The 25,981-nt window shown below is 34.6% G+C and overlaps 4 protein-coding genes and 2 long non-coding RNA genes across 7 annotated transcripts; 1 reads left to right on the top strand and 5 right to left on the bottom strand.

Moving 5' to 3' along the window:
* Nucleotides 1-652: 652 nt before the first annotated feature.
* Nucleotides 653-1,996, bottom strand: LOC121755917 (heavy metal-associated isoprenylated plant protein 30-like). Its single transcript, XM_042151363.1, has 3 exons — nt 1,827-1,996; nt 1,182-1,257; nt 653-1,113 (listed from the first exon to the last, which is right to left on the bottom strand). The coding sequence occupies exons 1-3, from the start codon at nt 1,944-1,946 to the stop codon at nt 791-793; spliced, it is 519 nt and encodes a 172-aa protein (XP_042007297.1). The 5' UTR covers nt 1,947-1,996; the 3' UTR covers nt 653-790.
* Nucleotides 1,997-3,212: 1,216 nt separating this feature from the next.
* On the bottom strand, nt 3,213-8,011 carry LOC121755906 (protein NTM1-like 9). 2 transcript variants are annotated; one of them, XM_042151349.1, is made up of 6 exons: nt 7,561-8,011; nt 6,444-6,754; nt 5,329-5,628; nt 4,879-5,220; nt 3,848-4,177; nt 3,213-3,737 (listed from the first exon to the last, which is right to left on the bottom strand). In XM_042151349.1, the coding sequence occupies exons 1-6, from the start codon at nt 7,715-7,717 to the stop codon at nt 3,483-3,485; spliced, it is 1,695 nt and encodes a 564-aa protein (XP_042007283.1). In that variant the 5' UTR covers nt 7,718-8,011; the 3' UTR covers nt 3,213-3,482. The 2 variants fall into 2 exon arrangements, with proteins under 2 accessions (XP_042007283.1, XP_042007284.1); XM_042151350.1 differs by having other exon boundaries at nt 3,213-3,707.
* Nucleotides 8,012-9,904: 1,893 nt separating this feature from the next.
* On the bottom strand, nt 9,905-14,174 carry LOC121755915 (E3 ubiquitin-protein ligase MARCHF2-like). Its single transcript, XM_042151360.1, has 6 exons — nt 13,727-14,174; nt 11,101-11,235; nt 10,985-11,021; nt 10,515-10,571; nt 10,303-10,417; nt 9,905-10,222 (listed from the first exon to the last, which is right to left on the bottom strand). Exons 1-6 carry the CDS (start codon nt 13,933-13,935, stop codon nt 10,092-10,094), a joined length of 684 nt encoding a protein of 227 aa, XP_042007294.1. The 5' UTR covers nt 13,936-14,174; the 3' UTR covers nt 9,905-10,091.
* A 2,165-nt stretch (nt 14,175-16,339) lies between these two features.
* On the bottom strand, nt 16,340-18,719 carry LOC121754362. Its single transcript, XM_042149739.1, has 4 exons — nt 17,967-18,719; nt 17,852-17,873; nt 17,667-17,762; nt 16,340-17,274 (listed from the first exon to the last, which is right to left on the bottom strand). Exons 1-4 carry the CDS (start codon nt 18,717-18,719, stop codon nt 16,340-16,342), a joined length of 1,806 nt encoding a protein of 601 aa, XP_042005673.1.
* Nucleotides 18,720-22,713: 3,994 nt separating this feature from the next.
* Nucleotides 22,714-23,347, top strand: LOC121755922. The gene is made up of 2 exons (XR_006040880.1): nt 22,714-23,059; nt 23,144-23,347. It is a non-coding gene; the product is annotated as an uncharacterized LOC121755922 (long non-coding RNA).
* Nucleotides 23,348-23,437: 90 nt separating this feature from the next.
* On the bottom strand, nt 23,438-25,757 carry LOC121755921. The gene is made up of 2 exons (XR_006040879.1): nt 23,808-25,757; nt 23,438-23,732 (listed from the first exon to the last, which is right to left on the bottom strand). It is a non-coding gene; the product is annotated as an uncharacterized LOC121755921 (long non-coding RNA).
* Between the last annotated feature and the right edge of the window lie 224 nt (nt 25,758-25,981).

Here is a 25,981-nt window from a genome sequence, read left to right as displayed (position 1 = left end):
TTATTATGATTTTTATAAAACACGTATGAAAAATAAAAGGGGTCATCTTTACTGGGACGGAGGGAGTATTCTATATATAAGTCACTCATTTTATTGAAAAGAGAAACATTTTTTAGACATATAGTTTTATAAAATATTCTTTAGTTTATAAAGTGCAGAGATAAAATAAATTATATAGATGTATTTCTTCTATTTTTACAAATATATCACCTTGACATTATTATTTCAATATAGACTAATGTTTCCATGAGACAAATAAAGTACTCGATTTACTTTTTCAGAATTTGTAGATTAACTATAACTATTCAACAATATTTCCACCTTAGATCTACAAAATATTTAGTACTTACTAATTATTTTCTTTACTTGGTAGGGTCATTTACACATTTTTTAACTAATCAGACTGGTCGGTTTAATTGAATTTTGGATTCACAAAATAAAAACACTCGTAACAAAAATTGAAAGCCCAACCACAAAAATATGTTTAATCACCCCTATATTTCTTCTTTATTGGGCCCCACTGAATATGACATTGTTAAAATTTCCTTCTTTTGTTTTTTGATTAACATTTCCTTTGACGATATGAATGGACTAGTTTAACCCCTTAAATGATGTTAATATTTATAGTATAACATATTCAAAGAGATAATTATTTTTGGATGCAATCGAATAATCTTTTCATGATAAAATTTAATCTCTTGCGCCTGAGAAATTCTTATACTCCTTGCTTTCTTCTTCAAAATAGAGTGAAAGAGAAAAAATGAAGATTGGATCTCAGATCTCTCCAAATTTACATAATGTGACATGCATTAACATTGTCGTCGTTGAAGAAGTTGCTGACTTTGTCGTCGCCGCGTTGGGTGACGGGCAGTGAGCCGTGGCGGTCGGGCATGTTGTAACCGTGGCGCCAATAGTTGTAGCTCTCTTTGTACTCGACCGTGGTGTCCTTGAAATAGTGGTTGGCCGTTGTGAAGTAGAGTGGCGGGTTAGGGTACGGCCAAAACTCTGCCCTCTTTCCCGCCCTCCGCACGGCCTTCAACACCTTATTCCGGTCCACGTATCCTAACACCGTCACCTTCTCCATCTCCAACTCCACCTCGACCGAGTCCACCCCTGTTCGATTTCTCTATTTTAAATTATTTAAAAATAATAAAAGTAACATAATTAATATAATACAATACCTCGGAGTTTGTGAATGGCCTCTTTGACTACTCTTTCGCATCCATCGCAACACATCCTAACTTTGAGCTCCACTGTCTGTAAAGTGGCTTATCAATTCATTAATTCAAATTAATATGCATTTTTAATTATAAATTAAGATGCTACTTCACCTTTCTTCTTATTCCACTTCCATTTCTTCTTTTTTTGTTATTTCCAAACTATTTACTCCATTAATCATAGTTCAATAAAGTATGCCTTTATTAATCATATTTTCTATTCCTAACGCGGAAGGAAGATAACCAAAAGATCGAAAACGAACCAACCTACATAAATTTAAATCGAAAATAAAAAATCGAACTCAAATATTTTATATGGATCCTTGAACATAGATGATTAAATTTTGCATAACGATCGAGAATGCTTGATAATAGTAGCGCAATTCATAACATACTTCTCCTCTAGCATGTAGGTCAGAGGTTCGAGTTATCAAGATGAATTATTATGATGACATGGCAACAGATTGAGCTTAATGTGCATGCATATACATATGGAATGAACCTGAAGAGCATAAACATGAAGAATATATATGTGTGTGCAAACATTTTACATATTGATAAATAACATAAAAGATAGAACTAAGATGAATGCATATATATGGAATGAACCTGAAGAGAGGTATGGCGAGCCTTAGGCATGGCTTGGAAATGAGTAGTGTGATGATCTTGATAGTAATAAGCAAGGGCAGAAAACAAAGAACCGAATAACCTCTTTACAAACTTGCCCATTTTTTTTGAGTGAATATAAAGAGATGATCAAGAAAGGATTAGCAGACTAATTATCCAACTTCAACCCAAAATTATTCCTCAAAATAGCATCTCTTGCTTTCTTCATTTATATATTCTCCCTGCAGTCCAATTCTTCTTTTATTTTTATAATTTTTCTGTTAGTGATGTTTTGGGTACGTGGCATGTCGACTAACTCTGCAATATTCTTTTTCCTCATCTAAATATCTAATTCCTTAACACCATATATAAATAAAAGTGTGTATAAAATAAAAATGAGCCTTTGGGAGGGAATGGCATCAGTGCTTTTTCGATCTCAAATGCCTTCTGACACTACTGAATAACAGAATATTTCAGCAGATGGGTCTAAGCAAGTCGATATCATCTGATAAAATGCAAAGTTAAGCAAATATTATATGTTTTTTTTATTTTGTAGTGTGATGATATCATACGAAGTATCCTAAATCACCTTCATGACTAGGGGTATTTTAGTCCAAATCTTCTTTTTCAATAACTTCTCATGATATTTTTTATAAAAAAAACGCAAATATAAGTTCAGGATCCATTTATGTAATTAACTCAGTAACTTAACTTAATATGCTTATTTTTGGCGAATTCTTTAATAATTTTGAATATTTTGCAAATATTGACAACTGGGGTCCTAACTCCTAAATAGAGTATACATCACGTGTGCGCAAAAAGATACTACAAGTATTGATAGGAGAGATCGTGATATGGACTAGAGCAACAAAGATTTTTGGTTCCAATATTCCTACGATAATTATTGTTATCCTAATTTTTACGTGCTATGCCAAAGGTTCTATTTCACGCCAACACAACCAATCTCATTTTAGTTTATTGGATACGTAAGATTTTATTAACCAATTCCATGTCCCTGGTCAAATCATGTAGTACTAATTTAATTCTCTTTTATCTTGCTAATATATACTTGTAACCATAGTATTATGGAAGGCTATCTACTTCTGAGTTATTCCAATTTTTACATGATAAACAAAACCAATACTATCATTTATTAATTAACACAGTTGAACTAATAATACTAGTCAAAAGAGTGGCATATAAAAAATAGGAATGCACGGCGGCACCACTCCACCTGCAACATATAAAAGTGTAACTAAATTGGAAATTTTGAACCTTCAATTCTAAGCCATAAAAATTCGGCCATAGATATAATAATAGTATATCTTAAACCCTGATATTAAGTAAAGGACATATGGGCACTGTCTCGGACCCATACTAAAACACAAATTGTGCTAAAGTGTGTAATATAATATTGAAAAATGTATACTTTAATTAGACAGATTATTTTACTGGTATACAAATCTAATACTAGTATGTAGCCCCATGTATTAGTAGGTATGAAAGAGATTCTGAGAAAGTAGACAACTTCTTAAACAACGACATATTCATAATACAACATTAACTATTAACGAGCATCGATGTCTCCCTACACGAACTAAATTTGTGATTAGCAAGAAAGGAACAGTGATGCTAATAATTAAGATTACGAAACATGCTTTACATGTCAACCTTGTAGAGCTGCAGCTTGGGGCATATCCATATCCCAATAACAACTGATAGGATTATAGCTATGTATACACCCACAGCATACACTTTCATAGAGCCTGCACCTCCGCGAACAGATAGGAGTCCTGATATTTTAGGTGAGGGCGTTCTCACCCTGCTGTTTTGTCCATGTTTTGTGGCTAAGTTTGGATCACTTTTAGGGTCAATCTTGGCATCCTGATTCAGTAGAGACGAAGGATTATTGGTCTATTTAGAAGCGAGAATATAAAGATTTAGATATTATCCCTTTCAGTTATAGGAATGCTCGAACTCTGCAAGTCCATACATACTATGTGTAATTAATAAATGGAACTGACCTGTTTGCTAAGTGATTGTGATTCATCGTCCTTGGATCTGTCATTATACTTGGACTGTGGTCTGGGACTCAACCAAAAGCGCAATCGCCTTGGAGCAGTTCCCTGGGATGTATAGTTCATCAAATTTGGGGGATTTCGAGGCTGGCGAGATCGAATCTTGATTCCTGTTTCACTAACAGGGAAATTATCATCTTTGCCTGAATTAGGGTAGCAAAATGTCTCAATTCGTCTAAGGAATGATCTTCCTAATGTATTTGCTGAAGAATCCATTTCTTCAGCAGCATAGCAGGAAGGGGAATGATCGGTGGAAAAGCTTGGAGATTGGTCATCCTGCACGTTGTCAATAGCGTAATGAGCACCACATGGCTGGATTAAGGAAATATCAGCACTGGATCATTTCATGCTCAAAACAGCTACATTTTATGGAAAGTATCCATGTTTAAAAGGAAAACTAATAATCTAAAATTGCTGCAAAGGGTCTTATAGGTATCAGAAAGATGGTAAAGTTAGAAAAACTAATGCATTTGAAAAACAACTTGAAGTGCAACAAGATCAAAATATTAAGAGAAGGTTTGGTTTCATTGTCTGTTCTAATTTCCGATATCCAGTAGTTCCACTGCAGTTAACCGAGTTGTATATTAGCTTTTGTAGAAATAAAAAAATATGCATTCGATGGATGAATTTTAGCCTATAGAAATATAGAGTATATTATATGTTTGGGTGACTATTGCATCTTTTGATAACAAATGGTGGGGATCCACTTCAAAGTTTGTTTATAGAAAAAGAAAAAAATACATATGGAGTATCATATAATGGATAGGTCCCAGTGTGAGGATGGTATGAGACTAAAAGTTTTAGAAAACTGGTATTTCAAGTGCAAAAAAGAATGAAGGAATCATGCATATAGTATTTAGATTAACAAAAAATAAGAAAAGAATATTTAAAAATAAACAAGAGAGGCCTATCCATGCTACCTCTGCTTGAACATTGACATATGTTTTACGCTATATGAAATGAAGGTACAATCGTACCTGACAAATTGCAAGTGGTGCATGCGTTGGATCATCAATGTAGCTAGAAATTAAGCTCTCACTCGGATCATAGGTCGTGTGGTTAGCGGATGCTTCATAGAAGAAGTTTCCAGGGTTTTGAAGGCCTTTCAATAGCTCTGAAAGGGATGCATCTGGTTCAGAAGTGCCATCTTGGAAATGCAATCCATTTATTTCATAGCCAAAGTCAGCAGCAAAGGGTGAACCAATGGGAGACACCAAATCTGCATAACTGTGTGATTGAAGGGCACCGAAGTTCATGTTATTAAAATGATTGTATGTGGCTCCTTCAGACATTGAATTGGCTTGAAGAGGCAGAGACACCTGATGAATATGGCGAAGACAACAGCTAAAATTTGAGTCTATTTAATATTTCAGATGTTAAAAATAAAGATGAAAAGTAGCAACGGATAATCCAAATATTCATGTCACCTCCATTGCTGTTTCTTCTCCTGAATGATCAATACCATCAGATACACAGCTTTCAACTTGTGCTAGGTTAGTAGGAGTCAGACAGTCAGCTGGATCTGTCAACCACTTCTTCACGTCACCCGGTTCCTTAACCATTTGCATATCCAGCATTGATGTCTCTCGAAACGCATCCGAAGATACATCATCCGGAGAAGATTTATCTGTACAAGGGACTGAGCCTGTATGCTCGAGTCCACTGCATTTCAAACTGTCAAGCCTCTCATCTGCCTTGTGGAACAAGCGGCATAGGACATAGTCACCCTGGAGGAATGGGAAAAGAATTAATTACAACCGTAGCAAGTAACCAGAATGGAAATCTCATTCAGAATAATGCAGAAGCAGTGGGCATATTACATCGCCTTTATATCACATGACAAATTCTTTTGACCTTGAGCCCCAAGGGGTTGTTCCATTACTGTAGGCTAGAAGTAGTAATTTAAAGGTATTCTGGTCAATTCCTATTATTTTCAGGTTTCGCAGGAGCCAGCCTATTAAAATATGGGAAAATGAACATACAGATCTAAACATTTTCTTTCCCAACAAAGCTAGTAATGGGTAGATATTGTTGCTAGAGACTACAGAGTTGCATGATTTTGGTAGATTATTAGGAGTCAAATTGTGTGCATTGACATTGTCAGTAGCATGCTCAACGAGTCTATCGACTAAAGTACAACTAATGAAGATGATAATAATATCTAAAGCCAGTTGAATTTTAACTAGTGATTGTGTGAACTAACTATAAACAAAATTACAACTGACCTTCTAAGCAAGGTTGTGAAGAAAAATTAGCCTATAAGAAACCAATCTGAGGTGCTTAACCTCTTCTTTTTCATTTCTTTGGAGTTTTGGACGCCTAACATTAAATCCTTCACACATACTACAGTGATGAACAAGTGTAGGTAGATATCAGTATAGATAGGTTCACATTGTATATTCTTAAATTGCCAAAGAATACTTGTTTGGAAGGAATTTAGTATGGAGCCAAAAAATAACAAGTATGCATGTTTATAGTATTATGCATGAGAGGAAGAACAGAGCAAGGGACTGAAAAACAGGAACATGATATAATTATTGACCTGTCCAAGACCAGTGCCACTAAGATCTGGTTCAGTGGCACGATACTCGTGCATTATCCAATTTGTCCGTTCACCTTTTGGAGCCCGGCCCCTATAAAAGACTAGAGTTTTCTTCAATCCAATTCCAATCACATGAGAATGGGAGTGACCTGAGGGGGATGACTTGCGAGATTTTATGGTACGATCCTTTCCTGTTGCTTTCCAGTAACCAGCTTCTGTGGCTCTATTAGAACGATACCCATTTGGGTATTTTTTATCACGGGGGCAAAAGAAAAACCATTCCGGGTCATCAGATTTTACAACGGAGAGTGCTGCACAAAATCAAACAATCAAGGTATTGAAAACTTCATTAGACTAGAGATATGGCCTTATAATTCATAAAGAAACTCACATTATCCGACCGACCCTTACTAAAATGTAGCTTGGTCACACTTCGGGTACATAGAAACTTAAAAGGCAAAAGTAGGAAGTGTTACTTGTCACACCAGAAATTTCCTTGAGGCTAAGTCAAAAGGAATGGTATATCTATTTCTCTTGGTATACTAGATTGGAACATGACCCTCTCAGAGTAACATTTTACCTAGTCCAGTCCGAATTTGTGCGACTGAATTAGCATAAACTAGAATACTTAAAGGATAAATGGTCAATTTTGTCTCATCGTTTAAGGCATTTAACATTTGGATAATTACCATTTAGTTCCCATCGTTTCTTTTTCGGGTTAAAATATCCTACAAAAAATTACTCGTTTAAGGCACGTTCCAGCTGAAATTACTCGTCAATTACCCAAATTACACGTTGATTGACGTGTAACCTGCCACGTCCATATTTCGATCACCAAAAAATTTCGGCATGACATTTTGTTCCCAAAAATTAAACAATAGATAATGATAATTACCTAACGCTCCAAACGATGGTACAAAATCGACCTTTAACCTTACTTAAATGATCCACACTACATTCTACAATATGAAGAATGTAAAGTTTCAATCGACTATCAGCCAAAGTAACAATTTCTCCAAGTTAAACTACACATTTGACAAAGCAACAGTTTACAACACCAAAACCTATATGCTACCACAATGGATAATAAACGTGAACAGAGTAACGAAAAGCATACCGGGCAGATCCCAGGGCTCCCATTTACAGACGTCGATCTCAGAGATGACATCAACGGCGGAATGACGGCCGTTGATCTTGAGCCTCAAATAGTGGTTGACGAGCTCCTCGTCCGTGGGCCGGAACCGGAAACCCTTGGGCAGAGCCTCCAATTTCATCGCATTAACCTCCAAAAATCACCGCAGTTTGGAAATTGCTAGAGCTATTGATCCCTAGAATGGTCAAAATCGGAGAAGAAAAAGGTCCTTGAGCTCCGAAATTATTTACTTTTTGGTTTCACGTGGTGGCCAACTACAAAAAGGTGACGAGCAGTAGCCAATCAGAGGGCGAGAGAGTAATCCGCTGCAATGGTTTTCCTCAGAGACGAATTGCTGCGATAAAATCACTGTAACAATCATTCGCTCCCATGCCTAATAATACCTCACCAATTTTACTTGTACACGCCAATCTCGAAACCATATAAGGCTCGTGTTGCTCGATGCCTTAATATATAAGTTTCCTTTTAGATAATGGCAGTTATTGTAAATATCAGTGTGCGTTTTTTATTCATTTGGTTTTACATTAAATGGGCTCACATTATTGAATAAATAAAACCTATGTTTTTATACAGATGACTACACTTAAGCCTTATCATTAATGTTTTATGAATTATGATACTAATACTTTTAATGGCTTCATATTGATATCCTCAAGCTTGGATTTGGGTCCCGTTTGATTACATGGCAGCCAAAATTTCACGTGTTGCCTATCTTGGCATAATTGGAATTTTCTAACTTGATATGCTTAATTAATCTACGCTCAATTATCTCACAATTCAATATAATTAATCTGAAACTCAATAGATTGGTCTAGCTGCAACTATTACTTATTTTCTAGTATATTGTTTGACAACTAATTCAACAATTTAAAGATGATTTTGATAAAATGGATTACTACACAAAAATGAACTAAATTTGACAATCCAACTTCGATCTAATATATACATGCGACGAAGTTTTGTTAATAAAATACTCCAGTAGTATAAAACTAGATAATCGAATAGGAAAATTAAAGTTCACTGTCAGAAATGTTTTGAATTGTAAAACAGTCTTTAAAATTATAAAAAAAGTGTGTTTCATTTTAATTTATAAACCTCAAGTTAGGTATTTTAATGTCAAGATCTATCACAACATATCCTTATATGTTTACCATTCAATAAATCAAAATTTTTGAAATGTTCATTCTTAACCATTATCATATTTTCAAATTAAATACTCCTACTACTAGTATATAATCGCGTTGAAATTTACGTACTATATATGTATTTTAAAATTCACTGGATTGAATATTTTATACTCCATTTTATAAATATAAGTCTTGTTATGCATTGATATGAGTGAATTGTTGAAAATCGGAAAGAGAAAAAAAATAAAGTTATGGTCCAACCCAATATTTAGAGTTATAGTATTTGATTTTAGTTATATCACGTAACCCGAGTGGTTTGGTACCACACTCCCTTTGAAGTGCTTCCAAATTAAAATGACAAACTTAATTTTCCGACATTATTTTCGATTGCAAAACTAATGAATAAATCGATAGTCAATTGATTCATCCAACAAAATCTGATTTTGCAGTAGCCAAAAATGTATCCGAAATTCAATTGCCAAAATTGATACAATTCCAAACAACGTCTTATTTTTCAGTCGCCAAAAAGGCAAAAAAGGTAGTCGAATTTCAATTGCAAAAATATTACTCCTGCATTGTGTTTCATTACTACTCCCTCCGACTCCTATTAGCGAATATGAGTTTTGTTTTTCTACTTTAATCCATTCACTAATAGGAATCCCGATTCATTTTACTATAAATGGTAATAGAATTTCATATTCCACTAACGCATTTCATGCACATTTCATTCTAAACTATATACAAGTGACTCATATGTCACTAACTTTTTTCCACTCAATTTTTAACATTTCTTAAAATTCGCGCCAAAAAGAAATGAGACTCCTAATGACAAACAGAATGAATGCATTTCAAAGTGATATTGAATTTGCAAAATGAGCTATAGTTGGTGATTTAGTTGGCAAAGTTCATTACATTCAGTACTGCTACATAATCTTGAATTTTTGGTTGTCCATTTCGGTATATAGTGAAGTTAAGATGGACATCAACATAAACAATTGGGTGAAAGCTCCAAAGCAGTTTGAAAATTCAATATCGACTAAACTTCAGTATATGTTGAACAAAAAGGGAAGCTATGATTGTATACATTAGTCTGATTTATAAAATTAGTCCCAAATCACAACTTTTAACTTCTGAAGCTGTTCCATTGTGTTAGTGATGCCTAAAATATCAGTACAACTACATACCGCAATCATTCACTATGCATTCACAAAGAATCAGTGACAGTATATTAATATATACAGCAACTCAGCAGTAGAAGCAAGATGAAATATAAATCTCTCGAGGAGCCTCCTTCCTACTTAGATCTTTTTTTCGTTAACTTAAGACACAACACATCCGCTCATAAAATATGCAGGTTACGAGTCTGGCTTACAGTGCGGGATGGTACCCAATAGTGGCGTTTGCTTCCACCCGTTGCACCACTCTTCTTACATTCCACTCTTGACAAAACTCTAGCCCCAGTCGAAGAGCTGTTCCAAGTCCCAGCACAACAATCACTCCTGCATACCATAATTCACATTTCATAAACATGCAGATTAAGTTTGGTCACACTTAATCCTATAGCATGACAAAGTTTTACCAATGATGATGTTAACTGGGAGGGCAGAAACACCGAGGGTTACGGATATCAGCACGTCTAGCAAAAGACCACCAACAAGAATGGAGAATGCCACCCAAAGAGGACTAAAGCACCCCTGTTATCAAGTAAAAAATCAGTAATTCAGTAGTGGTTTTCGACATGCAATGAGAAGTTAGAGCTACTACACAGAAACTATAAGAATGGTTCCGCACCCTTTGACGATCTTGGGCTCTAAAGGCTGGATCAACTGTCCAAACCCAGTAACTAGTCTGTCATGTGAAAAAAAATCAAGTAAGACATACTATCACTAACTGAGGTTCATATCATAAGCAAGAATTATGATCCTTCCGCAACAAATATAGAATTCCAGAAACAGCATCAAAAGCATAAATTATGTATGCTTCAGCCATAATGTTATTATGGAAAGCCTCATATTGACTGGCAACTTTCTTTTGCCTCACTAAGCAAAACATAGTTTATAGTTCACAAATACTAAGGTTTTTACCATAGCCTAGAATGACAAAAAATAAAAACAATTCAAACTGTGATTCCGTCGAGAATTGAATACGCATCACGAAAGTAATCACAGCAAGTACAAAAGCAAAGAAGATAGCATATATTGATTGATCAGAATTCCATATCAAAATCTAAAGCATCTAAAACTAAATTGACTGACGCTTGCCTGAGGATCAGGAGGTATTACATTAGCAGCTACTTGCCTACATGAGAAATGTGGAGGCTCATTAACATCCGTCATAGATTAAGCTAAAAGCATCAGTAAAAGTTCGGACACTTAACTGGCATATCTCACACTTATTTGAACCTCGAGTGTTAAACCACTTCACTATGCATGAGTGGTGTGCTTTTGAAAGACCGCCCCGACAAAGACATCCAAGAGTGATCAAGGCTTCTTCATTTTCATCCTGGCAAACCCTATAAAACAAAAGCATCAATAAATCAATTTAGAATGTTTTCTGCATTCTTCAGTTAAAATAAGTAATCATACTAAATATCTCAAGGTAGTATATATAACAAAATCAGCCAGAATTATTATGATCCCTGAACAGAGAGAAGGTATGAAATTGCTTCTTCCATGAGAAAATATAAACATGGTACCATGCACCTTTAACAAACTCAAAATATAAATGAAGTACCCAAAATAAGCATTTCCACACACAAGAAAAAAAGGTGCACATCAGATATATAAAATAAAGAGTGCATCAGATGTTTAGAATTTAAAGTTTCACCCATCTTCATATGATAATTATACTTTTCAGTTTACGGGTAACCACACATCAGCTAGAGATGCCCATGGAGAACGGAATGAGTACTATTCTTACTTCACCAACATCACAATAATCAGTTTTCTTTATTCATGAAGAGGTAGATTCTTCTTATTTAATTGCTTGCCTTGGCTGGAATCTTATGATTAATAAGGAAACTGGAACCTATATAGCCCAGTTAGCCCTTCAAAGGAAAATGCCAAATATGAGACTAAATTTCCATTGGTACATGATGTCGAAGTCTATAAAGTTTTTTTCTTTTTTTGGCCATATCCATGAATGGCAATAATTTGAATAGTGGGTGACTGGATGCACTGGTGCACCTATCATCTAATGTTAGTCCTTTGCGGTTTTAACTGATCTTTTGACTAATGAAAATCCTAGGGTTCCGACTTCCGAGTGGAGCAAAGACACCATGTGAAGCCCCAATAGCAATAAACAGAAACATTCTCTGAATATTTTTCAAGTGTTGGAACTAAAAAGATCGCCTCCCAATGTAATAAAGCAAAGTAGAAATCAAGAGATGAGATCATGCAAAATAAGACATCTATAGAGATTATAAAAATTCAGTTTCTCAAGCCGCTCCAGGCGAACAGGACTACTGCATCTGGTAGTCTTCTTAACAGATGCAACTGGATTCCTGATCATTTTTGCCTTGTGATTTATGAATGAAAACAAAAAGGTATAAAAATAATCTTGCATAAATGTATCCAATAGTTTCTCCCATATCTCATTAAACACCGCCATAGAATTTCATGATAAGTTCTAGTGAGTTTTAAGTTTGTTCATCGTTGCACAATATGCATGTTTTTATACCAAAACATTATTTCTCAAATATACAACAAAAACATTGATTTCACAAATCTAAAACTATAATCTCAGCACTCATACTCATAAATAACCCAAAAGTCCAATTAACAACAATAAGTAAGAAAATGTGCTTCCAATCGCAAAGAACTCAAAAAAACTGTGCTGTTTATAGATCCTGCCACCAATTGATATATACTTTTGCAAACTTTGAGTAGATGAACATGTGGAATTTCAACAATTACAAAACTGGGCAAGAGCTACAGTCAATATTATGGTTCCACATGTTCTCTTCACATTTGGTCCACATGCGTTCTTTTGATCAAAGATTGAATTCTAAAACTAAAATTTGTAAGAGCACATATATTAAAACCATGGTTTTTTTCCTCAAGAGTTTTTACTTTGATTTACTATCACACAACCTTCCATTGAAGAAAACCATAAATATCATTTGCACTTTTTGCAAGTAATTTTATCACCAGTGTTTCCTTAAAAGCATCAGTTACACTAATGATCGGTCCGTAATAAAAGCATAAAGTATCTAGACTTACTAACCCATAGAACAGATACTACAGAGATCCAAATCAGTAACAGAAATAGTCTAGGTGGAGAAAGATGGTGACATGTGGGGATTTCGAACTAGAGATTAATGTTTCATGTTGATGTCGCCAGACAGATTTCATCTCTCAGGCGGTAAATGGATAAGAATTTGAATTGATAGAGGATTCAGATAAGAATATAATAGTAACCAGGGTTTTGATTGATCAAAAATCCTCTACAATGGCTTGAAGAATTTCAAACTGGAGCTGGAGTTCAAATTTCATGTTAGTACTCGATTATCTTAGTAAACACAACGATTTTTTCAGGCACACAGCGACTCGGTAGGTTTAGTTCTCCTGAATAATGAATATGCAGTTCACCATCATTTGCTACCGTTGGTCCTTGAGAGCCCTTCGATTTGAACTAGGTTATGAGACCATTATTCTCGGAGCATACAAACAGGCGGAGGATAAAAAAATAGGGTTATATATATTGACTACAAACAATTCAGTTCTCACTTTATCATCAAATGGATGCTGAAAAATAATTTTAAAATGCCTTCAATGACAAAAATCAAACGGCAGAATTTGTCGTTTAATCAAGCACGTAGATTGAATCACAGATGCACGCATTCCTTATTTCTTATTTATGCATTTAGTCTAACTTATCGACCTCATATCAGAGAGACAAAGTCTAGCGACTACTATACCCATTCCAGTAATTCAATCCGAAATTTCAGCTTAATAGGCGTAATCAAATAGGTAGTACTTGAGCAGAGTGAGATATATACATACCTGCACTCTTCACGAGTATTCGAATCTCTCTCCGGCAGTGATTCACCTTTGTTGGCGCAATCGACGACCACCACATCAATTACTTTCTCAGCCAAGTCCTGAGATTGACCTACGGCCGCATTTTCCGGTAGGCCGCCGCCGTTCTGCTGCTTCTCGATGTCGGCATCAGGAAATTCACCAACCATAGTTGCAGTACCACCATTCCGCATTTACCAAAACCGGAAATTAGCGTGAGAAACGAATTGAAAGCTGATTGACTGCTCTCAGAATTGGAGAAACGAAGTAAGCTGCTCGGATTTAGGAGGAATGCAAAAAAGGGGAAGAGAAAAAGGTAAAGGAAGCAGAAGAGAATCTGAGTAGCTGAGAGTTTGTTGAGGAATTTACATCGCTCAAGAGAAAGGACACAAAGAAAAAGGTTTGGAATTTACTCTTTCCTTTGCAGCAAAACGTATTCGGTATTTCATTTATTTTTTGCATTTATTTTGGTGGATTTTGGTTTGACTTAATTTTTCCAACCGAAACATTGACGATTGAAATATATTTTAATTTATTCTTATTAGAATATATTATACGCTTATAATCCCAATTTTGATCGATTGGTTCTCTTTTAGCTTGAATTTTATAATTTCAAAAATGAATTTATATTCACGTATTTGTTCACTTAATACTAGTAATTCACATCAAATTCTTCGGCAAAGTTCAAACTAAGTTAACTATCATGTATTTAGGCAAGTTGATTTTCTTAATTCATGAATCCAGTGTTAATTGGGTAAAACTGTTAATTTTAACAACTTTAATTTAAAGTGGTTACCTCGGCTTTAGTTGGCTAGATAATTTGACGTGAACAATTCAGTAGAAAATTTTGGAGTAATAAATAACAATATTTATATCTATAAATTTTATAAAATCAATTTAAAATCACTGCATAAACCCATCATAAATAAAGGAAAAAATCTTTAAATGTTCTTTTCATAGCCATCGTTAATTGTTCATAAATGTTCTTATCAAATTCCATTGTTGCTTGACCCCAAGTCAACTATGAAAATTCAATGAAAATGTATTTACCTTATACAATCGGCAAAAAATAACTCAGCTTAAGAAATATCTTTGTTACTAAAAAATTCATCCCATCGTGAATTGCTTCTAGCAAAACACTAGAATAATGAAATTCGACTACTTTATACTCCATCAAAACAAATCAACTTGGTAACACATGATCTGTTTCAGAATGATCGATTTCATATTTCTAATTTCATCCATAATTTTCTCACAAAATGCAAAAAATGCATGAATATCCAAATTAAATTCTCATATGTGTCCGACGACATTTTAATATAAGGGATATAAATAATTTATATATGACGAGTTCGATTAACGTTTTCCATAAAATGAAAAAAAATTACGAAGTTAGATTTATTATCATGTCATTAAGTTGTACCCCTTTATAAAGCACTTATCATTGTCCATTGATTTAATCGAAAAAAAAATCAAGTGAATTAGAATACAAATTGACCACAAAAACATGCTAATCACATACTCCATTATCCGAATTTTAGAACAAAGAAAATTTTCAAATTGTGAAATGAAACAAAAAAAAAGAGATGAAATGAAACATTTTAAAATTTAATTTGTTTCCAACCAAACAGTTATGAATTTATAAAAAAATTAATAACCATTATAGGTTGACTGATCAAGTGCGACTCCCCATTAAAATAAAATACTCATATAGAATAAAATCACATAGTTCCGTAAATCATAAAATAAGAATTTAAGTTGAAGTAATAAAATTTATTACTAGTACAATAGTGGCCTTGCCGCGAAGTTATTTTCAAAACTACTCATATTAATTTAAAATCTTCATGAAACTTGTACTCAAATGTTAAAAGACACAGGAAAAATAGTCAAACTTTCCTGAAAATTATAAAATAGTATGCCATTTTCTCATATTTTATAAAATTATTTTTTAAATTCAAATAATCTAATACGGTATGTTATTTCAAAAACTAGTTTACCACCCGTGCTATGCACGGGCCAAATTATCTTCAAGAAATAATAAAATATGTTTTTTTTAAATAAAATATTGTTGAATTTTTTTATATTCATCACAAAAACTATTGAAATATTGTATAAATATGATTATTAACATTTCAAAATCATACTTTTACTACTACATCTATTAATCTATCGATCTCCTATAACGGAGAGATATGAGGGAAAGAAATAAAATAGAATAGGATATACAAACATAAGATTGATAATTACTAAACACAAAAATAAATTAAATACTTCTTATAAATTCGAACAACAACACATAGAATTCAAACATCTTCTTAACAAAAACGTTACAAACATCTCTCTAACGCAAGTAAGTCATACATTTTGAAAGACTTCTTTGTATACAACATTAAAAGTAGAATCACTTCTACTGTCAATCTCATCCTCACAAACTAAAATCTTCAATCCTTCACGACTTGTGACTCTAGATATAACAACATAAAGTTGTCTATGACTGAAGACCGGTTTTTTAAAAAATAATCCAACATTGGACAATGATTGGCCTTGACTTTTGTTAATGGTCATTGCATATGACACAACCAGAGGAAATTGACGTCGTTAGAATTTGAAAGGTAGCCTTGGATCAGACGGTATCAATGACATTCGCGGAATCAGAACCTTATCACCAATATTATGACCCCCCAAGACACGCGCCACCAAAACATAATCACCTAAATGGGTAATTATCAATCTAGTGCCATTACACAAGCCATTAGAATGATCTATGTTTCTTAACAACATCACAGGAGTTCCAACTTTCAACATCAATTCATGATTAGGGGTACCCAAACATTTCAAATTATTCAAAAATTCAACAGAATGAATCTCAGCAGAACCATTCGAAGTGGAATCTGAATTTGAAATGCTATCAGAGCTCAAATATACACGCCTTTGAGACTGATCCATCGAAATCATGAATTGGTTAACCTCATCAACAACATCAAACGTGGAAGCAAGTATAGCACGATCACGCAAACAATTGCTCAACTCTTCTGGATCCATATAGGAAGGGTATATGTTTTCAACAATGGTTTTAAGAGGATCTCCAGAATTAGACAAAACAATGTCGGAAGGAAGATCTATAACGACTTCACCATCATTCGGACCACCAACAACTCCATCACCTATAGAAGCAACCCAAGATGAAAATTCCTTCAACTTAGAAGCTTCATCTGGTTTTTCGACACTCAACAGTCTCATGTTTTTGGTCAACCTCAAAACTGTACAACTACTCCAGAGATATGATGAGTTAATAGTGGCATTGACAACATTCTGTCGACTCCCTTTAGGAACAACATGTAAAATTTGTCTAAAATCACCACCAAAAACTATAGTTTTTCCACCAAGTGGTTTGTGCATACTGGACTCACTACACACACGAAGAATATCTCTAAGAGTACTATCAACGGCTTCTATGCAATGCTTATGAATCATCGGAGCTTCATCCCATATGATAAGTTTCGACCTTATGATAAGCTCAGCAAGATCAATTCCTTGTTTAATATTTCACATAGAAATCTTCATTAACATTGATAGGAATCTTAAAGCGTGAGTGAGCAGTTTTACCCCCAGGTAACAATAAAGAAGCTATGCCACTAGACGCCACATTTAACACAATTCCTCATGTCGAACGAATCCCTGCTAACAAAGACCTCCAAATGAATGTTTTTCTGGTACCCCCATACCCATAAACAAAAAAACATTTTTCCTTCATTCGAATTCACAGACGACATTATGGTATCATGAACATTAAGTTGCTCATCCGTAAACTTTGATAGAAATTCCAAGTGTTCTCTTCCTAAAGCATCACGATCGTAAGACAATCCATCACTGATCAAAGTATTTTGAAATCTTTCAAAATACTGTGGTTCTGGATATGGCATACCATGGTAGTCATGCAAACTTTTACCAACGTTCATTAATAATTTCTCAACATCGGCCAACACAATATTTTGAATTTCATCATCGCTCAGCACCAAATCTGGAGTAAGAAAAAAATGTATGTAATTTTTTGTATATAAAATAAAAATATTTCAAAAATACAACAAAAATATTTCAGTTCATAAATACCTGGTCGATTCCTTAATTTTCTCTGATTATAAACAACATCATCAGATAAATGTTTCCAACATTTTTTCCATAAAACATTCGGTCGAGATACAGATTCTGATGACAACAGACTTACAAATAGCAATCTCAGTGAATGGGCAGACGACCCAAAAGAAGCCTCAACAATTCCATCAATATACTCCTTATTGTCATCCAACAATCCTAAAGCGAAGCATGCATCTCTAAATGAATGATACTGAACACCATTAACAAATCTAAGATCCTCATAACATGTAGCTCCCTTAACGGTATTCAACAAACATCTCAAGTAATACATATCACCAGATCCGAGAGCAACATAAAACAACCTCCCAACCGAATAACGTTGTTTTCTAGGTTGCCAATGATCCTTCTTCCACACAAACTTGGTTGGAAATTCACCATATGTCAAATTTCTACCTTCAGAATATAACTTATTTTCCTCCATCCAACCTAAGAACTTACTCTCATGAATCGTCCTACGATTCAAGACGTTACCCAAAGAATCGACTTCATAAAAAATGACATGTTGTTCATTAGGGAGATGAAAACTCAACCGTTCAATAGAAGGATCCTTGTATTGAATCTCAAATCCAAAAGTTCTCCAAGCAGCTTCACATGCAGATACATATCTACAATCATAATACAAACTTACTTCATCCAAATTCTTTTCAGCACCAGACTGGAAAAAAGATGTCGTCACCCTATCATAACCCCTATGTACATATTTGAACAAATACTTGATTGAACGGGACTGATTGCACCACTCGACATTAATATGACCACCATATTTCACAAGGAGAAAACGATTGTGAGGCACAACATATCTGTTATCCAAAGAAACACCCATCCTTCAACACAACCCGGCCATTATCTCTACGCCTATAAATGAGATAACTGTCATCATCAAATACTGTATCAGAAACAAATTTCTTCGGATAATACTTAGTACAACGTCCATCATGCATGCAAGGGGATGATTTTCGAACCACGCCACACGGACCATGCATCATAAGTTCCTTAACGCACTCATAATATTAAGGATCAATCAATGGATCAGGAATTTCAGCAGATATAATTTCATGAATGCGTCGTGGATGAGGTTGCTTATCCTCATTGCTTAAAAAAAGTAAAATATGTGCATGAGGCAATCCACATTTCTGAAACTCAATGGTGTAAATAACTGCATTACAAAAAATAAAAAGAATATGGTTAAATTGTACGATAATATCCTTAAATTCATATTTAATAAGACATTAAAAAAATATAAAAATGGACCTGCTTTAATGGCTCCAAATATTTTCTTAGTCTCCACATCCCTTATGAAACCATCCAACTTCACTTTAAACATCCTACTAACGATATCAGGACGATCATCTGATTTTAGACCTCTAGACCTAACAAACCTCTGAATCTCAGGCCACTTAGGATTGCAGGTAAATGTTATAAAAAGATTTGGATATCCAATTCATCTACATATAGCAATCGCATCTTGATAATTCTAAATCATATACCGGGCACCACCAACAAAACTGGAAGGCAATATAACATGTTTTTTCATGTCTGGAACTATCAGTTTCACCATATAGAATGGCCTCCTCTAACCCGCTATAGATTTCAGCACGCAATTTCTTTTGTTGCGTTCGAACAAATGTTAACCGACCAGATTCAATCATAGTGTATGCATCCACAATAAATTGTTGATACAATCGCTTCGCATACAAAATTATAGAACACTCAGTAACTCTATCATGCATGCGGTACGAAAAAACTCTTTAGGGCTAACTCTCTTTCTATTGCTCGACGTGGATGTAGAAGAATCAGAAAAGCCTATGAATTTTATATAACCATCCTCTCCATATGGCAACAACAATGGATATTGCAATACAAGATAAGAAGGATGAAGTTCACTAATCCTTTGAAGCTTTCCTGACTGTTTTCCAACAATAATGTCTCTATCACCCAATGCGTGGTCAAAATTGCCAACCACAAGCATGGCTACCTCAGAAACAGAAGGTAGGTTATAAGTCCTTCCATTCCTTTTTTTTTCCAAGCAATCTCAATTTCACATTTGGTGGATTATCTTGATGGATCATTTCTTTAGCCAAACGAAAAGACTTCACCAACACATTATACTCATCCAACATAAATTGTAGGTCACGTACAATCTCAGAATGAAGATTATTGGCATCATCTCTCTCCCTGAAAAAATAATAACTACATCAAAATACAATATAAAAAAATTAACTAAAATTTAATACAATTTTCATTTAAATAAAAAGACATACCTCACTGAGACAATTCTATTATTGATCTCATTATCTGTGTCATAAATATACAATTGAGCAAACTTGGGAAATTCACCACGCAGCGGGAGCATACTACCGATTAAGTGGTAATTTTGACCGTGTAATCGAAACACAAGAGGAGAACCACCAGTGTTAACACTATTATCAATTTTACCTCCTAAAGAAGTAAAACAAAATATAGAATTATATGAACGAATGTTTTTCAAGAAGTGGTTACTTTTGGCATCATTAGAGAACATCAAACGCAATAAAACATCATGTGGCCTGATCATTAGAGGAATCTCAATATTCTCATTCATACAACAAAGGGAATATCTCGGACTCTTCGGTTTATTCGGTTTGCCAAGACGTTCCTCGTACCAAAACAACGCACCACAATGCGAACAGGAGAACAATGCGTCACCAATATCCCAATAATCTACAGTTAAATATTAAAAATCAGTTTATTCGTATTTTTATTAACACATTTACAAAATGAATATAAAAAATAAAAACTAAAAAGCATTATGATCAAAGAATTGGTTAAATATAATAATTTTTAATTATCGGTTATTATGATAATACTAACAAAAATAAACAATAAAAATAGTTCCCAATGCAGTACACCCAGTTCATTAAACTTACATAAACATAAAGTTAATAAAATTCCATCTCAATAGTGATAAAAGAATACCTCCACACTGATACAAAGAAGACGAAACAATAGTGCTGGCGTTCGTAAGAGACATATTCCGTTCTTCTGGTACAATATCACTTATAATAATAGGTTTTTCAACGGATCCACCAACACATGCTTCAAAAAATATTTAGTACAATTGAATGACAAAAAATATTTTCAAAGATGATGTCAAAAAATAATGGTTGGGTTCGTTCTTATTAACATTTTTTATTTTAAGCACTACCAAAAGATTCTTATAAGGTTTAAGAAAATACTCCTTATTTAAGCAACTGATCGATTGTAATATGTATATATATAGGCTTAATAACAATAATGGCTTACCGGTTGCTTTGTGAAATCCAAGGTGGCATGAACCTAGAAAAATGAAGGATTTTCTATTGACATTGCTCTTTCTAAGTATGAGCTATACTACCTGATGTTTGCGTTAACATCAACGGTTACCATTTATATTTGTATATGAAATAAATGTAACCGTGCCCTATAGTCAAACCAAGAACCGACCAGGCCCAGCACCGAACCGGCCCACTTCTATCATGTATATATACAAACGATATTATTCTTATTAACTATAAAATATTTATAAAATACTTCAAATAAACTCTAAGTAATACCAAGATATTAATAGAAGGTTTTAGAAAATATTCCTTAATTAGTAAAAATCTTGAATAAGAAAATATATGTCATATAGTTAAACAAAAATGTTATAAATTTTTTCCTATATTATATTACATCATATTATAAATAAAACAACTCCATCAAGACATAATTTACTCTTTCTAAACTACAAATAGAAAATAAGCAAATACCAAATTTGAAATATTCTTATAAGGATTTAGAAAACACTCTATAAATAGAAAAAATCTTGAATAAGAAAATAAATGTCAAATAATTTTTCAAAAATACTCCTTAATTAGTAATAACATTGAATAATCAAAAATATGTCATATACTTTAACAATAATGTTGAAAATTTTCCTATATTATATTACATTATATTATGTATAAAACAACTTCATGAAGACATAATTTACTCATTTGAAACTACAAATAATAGATACATAAATTCCTAAAAACAAAATATTTTGTACAATTGAATTAAACAAAAAATAATTCAACAAATACTTCTATTAAATATATATAGAAACCAAACTATTCTTATTAACTATAAGAATTTTATAAAATAGTTCAAATTAGACTCTAAACAATACCAAGATATTCTTATAAGTTCAAAATTAGAGCTTCTACTAAGTATAGACACAAACCAAATTATTCTTATTAACTATAAATAAATTATATAAAAATTCAAATAATACTCTAAGTAATACCAAGATATTCTTATAAGGTTTTAGAAAATACTCTTTAAATAGAAAAAATCTTAAATAATCAAAATAAATGTCGTACTATTTTCTGAAAATACTCGTTAATTAGTAAAAAATATTGAATAATCAAAAATGTTGAAAACTAATTTATATTCTATTACATCATATTTTGAATAAAATAACTTATTGAAGACATAATCTATTCATTTTAAAATACAAATACCAAATACATACATTAAAAAATATATAATAATTTTAAATATTAGTAATCTAAATTAAAAATGCACAATAAATATAAATGTCAATACACTAATAAATAGCCCAATCAAATTTAATACACATACCCAAACAAAGAATAAAAATGGCCCAATCGGATTTAATAAATAGACCCATTCTACATTAATAGGCACAACAGTGAACCAAAATACATACTATTAATTCATTTAATTAGACTATGATTAATTAAACTAATACACTTGGGAGTAAAAAGCATAAATTATACAGCCATATAAAAGGTTTTTTCCTCCTCCAAAAGAAAGGAGGTGCCGCTGCAACTATCAAAACCCTACCGACGAAATCCATCCCTTAACCCGCCGGAAAATCGACATGACCACCAAATCGCCGCCGTCGGCGACACAATACCGACCCTCTCTACTCTTAGCAATGACGATCCTATCATTTGGACCTAAAAGACTCTTGATTTCCATTCTAAAACCCTAAAAATTATCTCTCAATCTCGGCATGATTCCTTCCATCAGACGACGACTTGGCCGGACGCAAAACACATCTATACAACCTCATCGAAGACGGAATGATTGAAACCCTAACCTCAACAAATCCGTCAAGATGCAAATCAAATTGATCGATTTCGGTTTCAATTACAGGTACAATACATGTTTTTCAATTTTTATTGACAGAAGGTAGAAGATTACGAAGAAATCTAACATTTTTCATGCCATATTTTTCAGAAACGGAGTTAGAGTGGCTGCCATTAAAGGATTCAAAGATGATCCCCAAAATATTGCAGACACAGATCAGATATCTATATTTCCAAACCCTATGTAATACCTGCCCCTTTATTACCCTCTTTCGTTATGTTTAATGTCAAACTAGAGATTTATCACTCTCTTGTTTCGTTAAATTAAATGGAACTCATTGCCCCTTTGTTGGTACTTAATGTTGTTAGTTCGCAAAACTAGAGTTAAAGTAATAATCAAACGATCTAAAACAATTTAACGAATGTTTAGGAAATAAAATAGACGTAGCGAAAGGAAAACAATGATTTATATCCCGAACTAAAAGTGCTCGAAAACAAGATACATCAATCTATATGATCGTTTCACATGTGATTTATGAACAGAAAGAAAAAAAATGAGGAATACTATTCTTCATGAATGGGCCAAAGGACTAGGAAGCTAAAAATCTTATGCACAACTTTGGGCCTTTTTTTCTCCCGAGCCCAACTCGCACCACCGCGGCCCTACCGATCGACCCGTCGGCCCAGGACAGCGGGCCCACGTCGCGGACAGCAGCGGGACAGCCAAGTTCTTCCCCAACCTACAAGACAACAAATTTAAATGACTACAGAACAAGAGAAATAAAGAGACTTCTCTAGGAGGGAAGAAACAACACCTCCTTTCCAATAAGGGACTAAGGACTTGCCAAAGAATGCAAGTCAAACCTGCCACCTCTCCTCCACAACAGCCCCTGCGTACCACCAATTCACAACCTACACAATCAACCAAAAGGAGTAAATGAGGAGTCCTTTAAATCCCAAGCTAAACACCAAGATACATTAAATTAAAAGTGCTGCAGAATCATAGAAAGGGAGATATGCTGCATATAGAAAACAAAATGGGAAATCAGCCCTATTTAATTCTCCCAAAGTACACCAAGACTTGCCTATAAAACCCCCTTCATACTCATCAAATTCCCCTCCCACACACTTCGAAAATTTCAGCACTTGAGAGTGAAATTCTGGGGAAGGGGCAGCGAGCAATCAAGAAGAACCTTCCCTTCCTTTTAGTCCCTTTCACCACAGCAGGTAAATCATCACAACCCTCCTTATCACTCCTTTTCATTCATGTAGAGACACCACAACCTAGAAATCACAAATGGCTTTCTAAATACCAAATAAGATCAGTAATAATACAACCAAACCCTCCCTTCCATCATGTAGATCAACCTCAACAGTTAGCCAAGAACTTAGATTTCAATAGGATTTTTACAACAATAGTCAAGGGCAAGCATCTGTTAAGCTTCACAAATAATAGGAGACCTCACAACTTAAGAATGGAACTCAAAACAATAAGACTCAATCCAGTGAGATAAAAATTATCTCCAAAGATCACAACTTTAAGACACTACAATCAAAAGCCTCCAACATAGTTACTGTTCGAAACTGAAGACTGTTTTTTTTATAAGAAAAAGAAAGGGGATAGAGAACTTAGCTTGTGTGTCGGCTGTCCGGCGAGGTGCGGGCGGGGCTGTTCGATTTGAGTGGTGGCGGAGGCCGTCAGCGGCAGAGGCGGCTCCATTTCCGCGGTGCCGCCTAGAGGAAAGATCGACGAGGGGAGGGCGGCTGGCTCTCCACAAGGGACGGTTAGCGTCGGAGTGCTGCCGCAGACGAAACTGCAGCGACGGAGAGCCGGTGCTGAGCGACAAAGCGGGTGACGGTCCTGCTCGTCGAGCAGCCGGAGACGATGGCGGCAGCGACGAGACGACGGTTTGTGGCCGGCCTTGCGCAGCGACAGAACCCCGGTGAGCGGCGACTTCCGCCGAAGAGGAAAGAGAGAGAATTGGGGGAAAGCCGACCTGAAGGAAGAAGAGGCTCACTCCGGTCATGTTTTCGCCGGAGGAGCCGTGAGGAAGAAGATGGAGGCGCGATCCCTAATTCTCTAATTTAGGGTTTTTGTTCTTTGTTTGGTGATGAGAATGAATTGGGGAAGAAGTAGGGAAAGTGCCGATGGAATTGAAAGAAGAAGGAAGTTGATTAAAGTTCTTGAGCATTAATTAAATAGGATGCATGTTAAGTTACTTGGCTTCTTAAGCCTAATTAAGTATTATTTGTTTTTTTTCTAAAGGGGCGTCTTCGCACGTCGTTTAAGACCAAATCAAGAAACTTTTCTGCTAAGGAAATAGCTTTTGAGGTGGGCATTCTTTTCAAAACGTGATTTTAGTATGAATATGTGAATCTTTCCTAAACATGTTTGTCATGCCATATTTTGCTTTTACGATTACATATCTGTTTGGCTATGCCAATCATGTTAAATCGAATTCGGGTTCCAGTAGGGCAACAAACCCTACTCGGACTAGTGTGCACATATGGGGGTCGTGAGCTAACTTTCGAGTTGGCCGATCCAGTGACCGTCGTGAATGTGGCCACATTCCCGGTTCACATACGTTCAGATATGGTATCTATGTTTATCTGATTGCGCAATCAATTTTATGAAATGAAAGGAAATTTTAGTGACTCGGGCCTTTTAAATAAAACCCCGTGTTCACTCAACTGTGGCTGACAAATTTAAATGAAACTTATATTTTGGCACTATGTCCACTGAGTACATTAAAGTACTCAGCCCTGCATGTTTCTTTTCTAACGTGCAGGTTGAGCGTGAACGAGGAGGCGAAGGTGTTGAGCAACGGAAATTAATGGGAAATTTTAGGATGTCCAAAGAAGTGTGTCTTCACACATACTTCTTTGTCTTGGTCTCTTCCGCTGCTTTAGGATTTTTTACTAGGAGTTTATGAACCTAGTCTTTGTACCCTGACTTCATTTTGACTGTGTATCACCTTCGCCTTTGGAA

This window comes from Salvia splendens, chromosome 11 (genome assembly GCF_004379255.2).
Source record: "Salvia splendens isolate huo1 chromosome 11, SspV2, whole genome shotgun sequence".
In the NCBI taxonomy this organism is placed as follows: Eukaryota; Viridiplantae; Streptophyta; class Magnoliopsida; order Lamiales; family Lamiaceae; genus Salvia; species Salvia splendens.
The sequence above is the reverse complement of the archived record's forward strand: the minus strand, read 5'-3'. Positions and strand labels throughout refer to the sequence as shown.

Bases quoted from the DNA above. Each gene is read 5' to 3' on its own strand.
- LOC121755915 (XM_042151360.1), bottom strand. From the start codon at position 13,935: ATGCGGAATGGTGGTACTGCAACTATGGTTGGTGAATTTCCTGATGCC. The intron at 11,236-13,726 runs GTATGTATATAT...TTTGTTTTATAG, and splicing joins AATACTCGTGAAGAGTGCAG to GGTTTGCCAGGATGAAAATG. The intron at 10,223-10,302 runs GTAAAACTTTGT...TATGGTATGCAG, and splicing joins CCCAGTTAACATCATCATTG to GAGTGATTGTTGTGCTGGGA.
- LOC121754362 (XM_042149739.1), bottom strand. From the start codon at position 18,719: ATGGGTGTTTCTTTGGATAACAGATATGTTGTGCCTCACAATCGTTTT. The intron at 17,763-17,851 runs GTATTTATGAAC...TTCTTACTCCAG, and splicing joins AAAATTAAGGAATCGACCAG to ATTTGGTGCTGAGCGATGAT. The intron at 17,275-17,666 runs GTATGCCATATC...ATATTAAACAAG, and splicing joins AAGTTTGCATGACTACCATG to GAATTGATCTTGCTGAGCTT.
- LOC121755906 (XM_042151349.1), bottom strand. From the start codon at position 7,717: ATGAAATTGGAGGCTCTGCCCAAGGGTTTCCGGTTCCGGCCCACGGAC. The intron at 5,629-6,443 runs GTCAATAATTAT...CCATTCCTCCAG, and splicing joins GTGGCACTGGTCTTGGACAG to GGTGACTATGTCCTATGCCG. The intron at 3,738-3,847 runs GTCAGTTCCATT...GCTTCTAAATAG, and splicing joins CACAATCACTTAGCAAACAG to ACCAATAATCCTTCGTCTCT.
- LOC121755917 (XM_042151363.1), bottom strand. From the start codon at position 1,946: ATGGGCAAGTTTGTAAAGAGGTTATTCGGTTCTTTGTTTTCTGCCCTT. The intron at 1,258-1,826 runs GTTCATTCCATA...GCCACTTTACAG, and splicing joins CTCGCCATACCTCTCTTCAG to ACAGTGGAGCTCAAAGTTAG. The intron at 1,114-1,181 runs GTATTGTATTAT...GAAATCGAACAG, and splicing joins GGCCATTCACAAACTCCGAG to GGGTGGACTCGGTCGAGGTG.